The following is an 8381-nucleotide window of genomic DNA, read 5'->3' on the forward strand; positions in this document are numbered from 1 at the left end:
GTAATCAAATACCCCCAAAAGAAAGCTCTGTTTGTGGGAAAAAAAGGACATCAATTTAATTTGGGTACAGCATCGCACAACCGCGCAATTGTCTGTTAAATTCACGCAGTGCCGAATCGCAAAATAGGCCCTGGTCAGGAAGGGGGTAAAATCTTCTGGGGCTTAAGTGGTTAAACAATGTTCGCTCAGATAACTTATATTCTATCCACAACAGTGTACATCATAAATACACAAACTTCTGAAGAAGCGGAGCATTTCCGCGAAACATGTCAAGTTGCAATGGATGGGTGCGGACCATGCACTTTCATAGCTGCAAATGTACTCAGTTAGGCAGCTTATTTTCAAGTATCATACTTACCAGTCCGTAGCTCATGTGATACTATTAATACTGTAATTGGTGGATGTTGCACATGCTTACATGTCATGGAAATAATTTTTTTTAAATAGATTGTCTTATTTTTGTAATAAAATTATGTTTTAACATTACATGCGTCTATACTCTTTCTCTTAACTGGGTATGCATAATTTTATGGCACCAATAAAGTCCCAATTGCCCCATGTTTTGGAGATTCAGTAGAGCACCTGTGTGAGTCCAACTTGCCAGGGAGTTTCTTATGCGCCATTCTCCACTTGGCATGTTGATGAGCTCCCAGGGTTCCTCTATAGAACTCTCTTTTTTGTTTTCTTCTACATTATTTTGGACATGTCTTAGTGTGAATCATCATTTACTGTACCGTCTAGTGAATGATGTCTTCTCCAGCACAATGTCTTCCTGAATCCTCCCATTATCTCTCCTTCTCCTAGTGAATTATTTGGTTCTGATGGGAAATCAAACTTCTCAGTCTGAATTCATTTTGCTTGGCCTGTCAGACCTCACATATTCTCAGATCCCGTTATTTCTGCTGATCCTCCTCATCTATGTGGCCACACTGGTTGGGAATCTTCTCATCATTTTCCTGGTGACTTCAGACTTCCACCTACACACCCCCATGTACTTTTCTCTGGGAAACCTCTCAGCTTTGGACATCTTCAATTCCTCTATTTCAACATCTCATTTGTCTTTTGCTATGGTTACGGGAAACCGGCTGATTTCATACCCAACTTGTATCTCCCAGGTCTTCCTCTTCATTTGGTTTGGCAGCACTGAGTTCTTTATACTTGATATGATGTCCTATGATCGCTATGTTGCCATTTGTCATCCTTTGCATTATACGACCATGATAAACATTCACTTGTGTGTTCAGATGGCGCTCTTTTCTTGGCTCTTCAGATTTGTCTGTTGTTTGGCACACATGCTTTTGGCACTAAGACTGGCCTTCCCGGACCCCACCATCATCCCAGGCTTGTTCTGTGAACTATATCAGCTTCTTCAGCTGTCATATTCTGACACTTACCTCAATTACTTTCTTTTATATTTTGATGCTGTAAGTTTTGGAGTCCCTGGGTTTCTCATTACTTTCCTCTCCTATGTCTACATTTTCAAAACCATCCTGAAAATTAAAATAACGGATGGAAGACGGAAAGCTTACTCTACCTGCAGTTCCCACCTCACGGTGGTCTTCATCTTTTTTGGGACTAGTGTTTTCAACTACTATCAACCCAAAAGTAAGAACTCTTTGGCAAGCAGATTGATTTCTTTATTTTATGCAGTTTTCACCCCTCTCCTAAATCCGATTATATACAGCTTGAGAAACAGTGACCTGAAAGGAGCTCTTCAGAAAATTCTATCAAGAAGAAGCACCATGTTCTGAACTGTCACTGAAGGGGAACTGCACAACAAAAATATTATTCTCAAGACTCTTTTGTTTTTCATTCCTCTTCTTTTTCTTTCTTCTTCTTTTTTAAGGGGAGGTGGTCATTTTCAATAGGTGAGATTTTTTTAATGTTAACGAACACTTGCTTAAATGGGGCATTCCAGGTAGATATTTAATCTCATTAACCTTCTTAGCGGTATTCCCGAGCGTGGCTCGGGGTTACATTTCAGAGCCAAAAGCGGTAACCCCGAGCCACACTCGGGGTACCGCCAGAAGCATCGCTGGATCCTGTAAAAGAGGTTTCTTACCTTGTCACCGGGATCCAGCGATGTATGCGAGTGGTATGCAGCGGCGGATCTTCCTCCTGATCGTCTCCGTGCCCCGGCTTCCATCTCCTGCAACGTGACATTCGCAGGGGGGGTGGAACCGGCGGCAAATTCAAATGTAAAACACACCAAACACACTGATACCATTCAAAATAAAATAAATTCACATTACATTGCCCCCCAGTGCCCTTTCCTGCAGTTTTACTGTACTTATATATATATATATATATATATACAGTACAGACCAAAAGTTTGGACACACCTTCTCATTCAAAGAGTTTTCTTTATTTTCATGACTATGAAAATTGTCAAGTCACACTTCAAGAGGTAGTCACCCGAAATGGTCTTCCAACAGTCTTGAAGGAGTTCCCAGAGATGCTTAGCACTTGTTGGCCCTTTTGCCTTCACTCTGCGGTCCAGCTCACCCCAAACCATCTTGATTGGGTTCAGGCCCGGTGACTGTGGAGGCCAGGTCATCTGGCTCAGCACCCCATCACTCTCCTTCTTGGTCAAATAGCCCTTACACAGCCTGGAGCAATGTTTGGGGTCATTGTCCTGTTGAAAAATAAATGATGGTCCAACTAAACGCAAACCGGATGGAATAGCATGCCGCTGCAAGATGCTGTGGTAGCCATGCTGGTTCAGTATGCCTTCAATTTTGAATAAATCCCCAACAGTGTCACCAGCAAAGCACCCCCACACCATCACACCTCCTCCTCCATGCTTCACAGTGGGAACCAGGCATGTAGAGTCCATCCGTTCACCTTTTCTGCGTCGCACAAAGACACGGTGGTTGGAACCAAAGATCTCACATTTGGACTCATCAGACCAAAGCACAGATTTCCACTGGTCTAATGTCCATTCCTTGTGTTCCTTAGCCCAAACAAGTCTCTTCTGCTTGTTGCCTTTCTTTAGCAGTGGTTTCCTAGCAGATATTCTACCATGAAGGCCGGATTCACACAGTCTCCTCTTAACAGTAGTTCCAGAGATGTGTCTGCTGCTAGAACTCCGTGTGCCATTCACCTGGTCTCTAATCTGAGCTGCTGTTAACCTGCGATTTCTGAGGCTGGTGACTCAGATGACCTTATCCTCCGCAGCAGAGGAGACTCTTGGTCTTCCTTTCCTGGGGCGGTCCGTATGTGAGCAAGTTTCTTTGTAGAGCTTGATGGTTTTTGTGACTGCGCTTGGGGACACTTTCAAAGTTTTCCCAATTTTTCGGACTGACTGACCTTCATTTCTTAAAGTAATGATGGCCACTCGTTTTCCTGTACTTAGCTGCTTTTTTTTTGCCATAATACAAATTCTAACAGTCTATTCAGTAGGACTATCAGCTGTGTATCCACCTGACTTCTGCACAACACAACCGATGGTCCCAACCCCAATTATAAGGCAAGAAATCACACTTATTAAACCTGACAGGGCACACCTGGGAAGTGAAAACCATTTCAGGTGACTCCTCTTGAAGTGTGACTCTACAATTTTCATAGTCATGAAAATAAAGAAAACTCTTTGAATGAGAAGGTGTGTCCAAACTTTTTGTCTGTACTGTATATATATACGTATATGTATACATACATACATACTTTAACTTATTTATAGTTTTTATTATATTATAATTTATGATTTTGTGTTTCAAACTTTATCATACCCAAGATGTTATAAAGAAGAACGCACAGTAAAAAAAAAAAAAAATATGTAAATAGTTGGTTTGGGCTGCTCATTCTCAAGAATTACATGCAAAATAATTGTACCGCTTTCAGCACCTAAAATCCAAAAGAATCATACCACCAGGGAGGTTAAAGGTCTCATGTCTAATGCTAACTTGTTTTGGATCTTTATGTGTCATGAAACAGGTTCTACAGGAGTGAACCAACATCGTGTATAAATGTTTTGGATATGATTATCTTGTATATGGCACTACTATTTATGCCTGGAGGTGCCATCCTTGTTTTGAAATACTGTCCTGATAAAATGACAAACTTTTCTGTAATGGGTTATCAATTTGAACTAATAATGCCCATGTTGTGCTGTCATCGTGGAGTATAGATATTCCTGCGAAAATCTGTGTATTCTGCACCTTCCTCTTCTTTACAGGAATGCTTACACATGTGCCAATTAGGGATAAGCTTCTGGTTAAGAATAAACTTTGCTTCTTTGGGTGCTAATTAGGGATAGACTCATTATCGGCAAGGCCGATATATCGGTGGCCGATATGCACTTTCCCCGATATATAGGTATCGGCCCCAGAACTGGCCGATATTGCCGATATTGTTGTGACGTCATTCTGCCTTCTTAGGCCACCTCCCTCGCCTTGGACAGCCTTGTCTGGAGTTGGGGCTAGTCTCGCGGGAGTGTATCACAGCCATATACCCACCCACAACAGCCCGGTGCCAGCCAGCCACCCACATCCACAGGCCCTGTACCAGCCAGCCAGCCACAGGCACTGTACCAGCAAGCCAGACAGCCACCCACAGGCTCTGTACCAGCCAGCCAGTCACCCACAGGCCCTGTACCAGCCAGCCACAGGCACTATACCAGCCAGCCAGCCAGCCATCCACACGCCCTGTACCAGCCAGCCACCCACAGCCCCTGTGGCAGCCACCCACCCATCACAGGGTGCCAACCAGCCAGCCACCCACCACAGGGTGCCAGACAGCCAGCTACCCACAGACAGGGTGCCAGACAGACAGCCACCCACAGGCCCTGTACCAGTCAGCCACCCACAGCCCCTGTGCCAGCCCCCCACCTACCACAGGGTGCCAGCCAGCCACCCATCAGAGGGTGCCAGACAGCTAGCCCTCCACCACAATGTGCCAGCCAGCCACCCACCCACCACAGGGTGCCAGCTAGCCAGCCAGCCACCCACCACAGGGTGCCAGCAAGCCAGCCATTAAGCATTAAACAAAAATTAACATGTTCAGTACCAGATTTGTGTAAAAAATTGTCTTTATTTTTCAAAACTTTAAATGTACAAAATATCGGCCCATATCGGCCAATACCGATACGTTGTGCCCAAAATATCATTATCGGTATCGGCCCTGAAAAAACCATATCGGTCTATCCCTAGTGCTAATCAGTTTTGCCAAGGTAGCATTGAGAAGCTGGGTTAGGGAATGGCTTAGGGTGTCCTTTTCATTTTGTTCCAGCATCTGGGGCAAAGAAACCTGCCTGTTATTTGTCACAGCACATGCCGATCACTGGGTCCCCGGCCAGTAATTGACCGCCGACACCCGATGATCGGGAACACAGCTCTGCGAGTGTAAACAGCACCAGAGATCTATAGTATGTAATGCAGAGGTCAGGGATCTATAGTATGTAATGCAGAGGTCAGGGATCTATAGTATGTAATGCAGAGGTCAGAGATCTATAGCATGTAATGCAGAGATCAGAGATCTATAGTATGTAATGCAGAGTTCATAGATCAATAGTGCTTAACCATTTGCCGACCGCCATCAGTACATATACTGCGGCAGGTCGGCTCTGTCCCACGAAATGACGTAACTGAGCAAACAACGCCATGAGGGAAGCTGATTGCCACCAGGCACCCATGATCGTTTCCCGTGGAGACAGAGCGGCGGTCTGCCATTGTAAACACGGCAGACCGCTGTTCTGCCAGCAATGAACACAGGGATCCTGTGTTTCTCCTATTTAGGAACACAGGCCTCTGTGTTCATTCCATAAGTACATCCCCCACACAGTTAGTAAGCACCCCCTAGGGACACACTTAACCCTTTGATCGACCCTGATGTTAACCCCTTCCCTGCCAGTGTCATTATTACAGTAACAGTGCATTTATTTTAGCACTGATCACTGATTTAGTGTCACTGGTCCCCAAAAAGTGTCAAAAGTGTCAGTTAGATGTCCGGTTTGTCTGCGTCAATGTCACAGGCATGCTAAAAATTGCTGATTGTCGCCATTACTAGTAAAAAAAAAAAACATAAAAATATTGCATGGTTTGAAGACGCTATAACTTTTGCACAAACCAATCATTATGCACTTTCGGGATTTTTTTTATTTTTATTGGATGTGTTTTATAGCAGAAAAGTATAAAATATTGTTGTAATAATGTAAGCATTAAATTTTTTACATTTATTTTACTATTTATTTTATTTAAATGCATTTTTTAACACTGTACTTTTCTATCAACTTTATTGCCATCACAAGGGATGAACAATATCCCTTTTCATTGGATAGGCCATGATAGGTCCTCTTTTAAGGGAAATCTGAGGTCTATTAGATCCCATGTCACTCCTCTAGCCTCCAAAGCATCTTATCAAACCAATATTGGTTCAATCGGATGCTTTCACAAGCTAGTAATGGCTTGTTTACATTGTTATTATTATTATTCAGGATTTATATAGCGCCAGCAGTTTACGCAGCGCTTTACAATATAAAAGGGAGACAATGCAGTTACAATACAATAAAATACAAGAGGAATAAGAGGGCCCTGCTCAGAAGAGCTTACAATCGAATGGGTGGGGCAGGTGTTACAAGAGGTTGTAACAGTAGGGCGTCAGCTGATGGAAGATTAGTTGGCGGTGTGATAGGCTTACCCGAAGAGATGAGTTTTCAGGGATTGCCTGAAAGTCGCTACTGTAGAGTAGGTGTCAGAGAAACCTTCAGCTGCAGACTGGCCGTCACATGACACGCACCACATGACTTCCACATGACTTTCTGGCTGCCTATAAAATGCTGAGCAAGTGCTCAGAGGAATTGCTGGTTTGTCTTTCAGCTTCCTGTTTCCTGTTTGATCATTTTCCTGCTGTGACCCGGATTGACTCTGACTTCTCTGCTCTTCTCCTGGACCCGACCTTGGCTTGTTTTACGGATTTTGCTCTTGCTTACCTGTGTTTGACCCTCTGCCTGCGACCCGGATTCACCTTCAGTCTCCTGTGCCTTGACCTTCTGCTTGTGACCCAGTATTGCCTCCTGTCTCCAGTGCCTTGACCCTCAGCTGGTGACCTGGATGGTCTGCTTACCTGTGTTTGACCCTCAGCCTGCTCTGGTCTTTCTACCTACTTCTTCTGCTGGATCCTGATCAGTCTCTGCTCCAGTTCTAAAGGACCCTGCCTGCTGGTAGCTTGTGCCTCTTTGTGCCATCCACCCTCTGTATCTCCTCCAGAGGGGCAGAGTGAACTTAGTTGTAACAGTGAACCGCTCTCGGCATCTTGGCCTTGGTTGAGTACCTCTATTCTGATAGTAGGAGATAGCTGTACAGGTTGAGGTAGAGCGTTCCAGAGGATGGGAGAGGCCCTGGAGAAATCCTGGAGACGAGCATGGGAGGAGGAGACAAGGGAACTTGAGAGGAGCGGAGAGGACGGTTTGGGTGATATTTTGAGATAAGATTGGTGATGTAGCTCGGGACAGAGTTGTGAATGGCTTTGTATGTTGTGGTTAGTAGAGATGGCCTTGCGGTTCGCCCGGCGGTCGGTTCGCGGTGAACTTTGCTCGTTCGCAGTCCGCCGATATTGCGAACACATGGCGTTGTCCGCAGTGGCCATATTAGTTTACATTGGGGAGAACTTTGACCCATGACACATCCATCAGGTTGAACAGGACAGCCAATTGAGACATTTCAGCACATGGACATATCCCCTATCTTATAAATAGATCTGAGCTGGCTGCCATTTTACATTCTGCTTTTTGTCAGTGTAGGGAGAGGTTTGCTGTGTGCAGCAGGGACAGATTGTCAGTGATACAGATGGCTCTGTTATAGGTCCATAAAAGTCCTTTATGGACTGGTATTTGGTATAGGTGTACTATCTATATTGTCTCTTTTGTGAGTGTAGGGAGAGGTTTGCTGTGTGCAGCAGGGACAGATTGTCAGTGACACAGATGGCTCTGTTATGTGCACAAAAGTCCTTTCAAGGACTGGTATTTGGTATAGGTGTACTATTATTTGGTGTGCAGTGCACTATATAGGGGTGTAAAACACTTATAATATACTTTCTAATATAGAAAGCATATTCTAGTGGATGTGTATTGTGCACTGTGCAGCATTGTGACTGGTGTGGTGAGCGTTTCTGCAGCGATACTACAACTACAAAGAGTGACAAAAGCCCTTTTAAAAAAGTATTATAACTGGTGTGATAGACCAGTGCCCCCCCCCCCCACTAAACAACAGATTGAAGCAGTGTATTTGTGTCCTGCAAAAATATTGCCTCTTTTGCTGCGTTAACTCTGCTACACACAGTGCCAAACTTACTGGCCAATTTTTTGTATAACTGATGTGATAGACCAGTGGCCCCCCCAATACCACAGATTGAAGCGGGGTGTTATATACCTTGTTCCCCATATACTG

At 44.4% G+C, this 8381-nt stretch overlaps 1 protein-coding gene across 1 annotated transcript; it reads left to right on the forward strand.

The window, feature by feature from the left end:
- Positions 1–821: 821 nt before the first annotated feature.
- On the forward strand, positions 822–1751 carry LOC309558438 (olfactory receptor 1f45-like; the record flags this gene model as incomplete). The annotated part of the gene is made up of 1 exon (XM_082261512.1): positions 822–1751. One exon carries the CDS (start codon positions 822–824, stop codon positions 1749–1751), a length of 930 nt encoding a protein of 309 aa, XP_082117638.1.
- Between the last annotated feature and the right edge of the window lie 6630 nt (positions 1752–8381).

Source organism: Pelophylax lessonae (genome assembly GCF_965119305.1).
Source record: "Pelophylax lessonae genome assembly, chromosome: 6".
Classification (NCBI taxonomy): domain Eukaryota; kingdom Metazoa; phylum Chordata; class Amphibia; order Anura; family Ranidae; genus Pelophylax; species Pelophylax lessonae.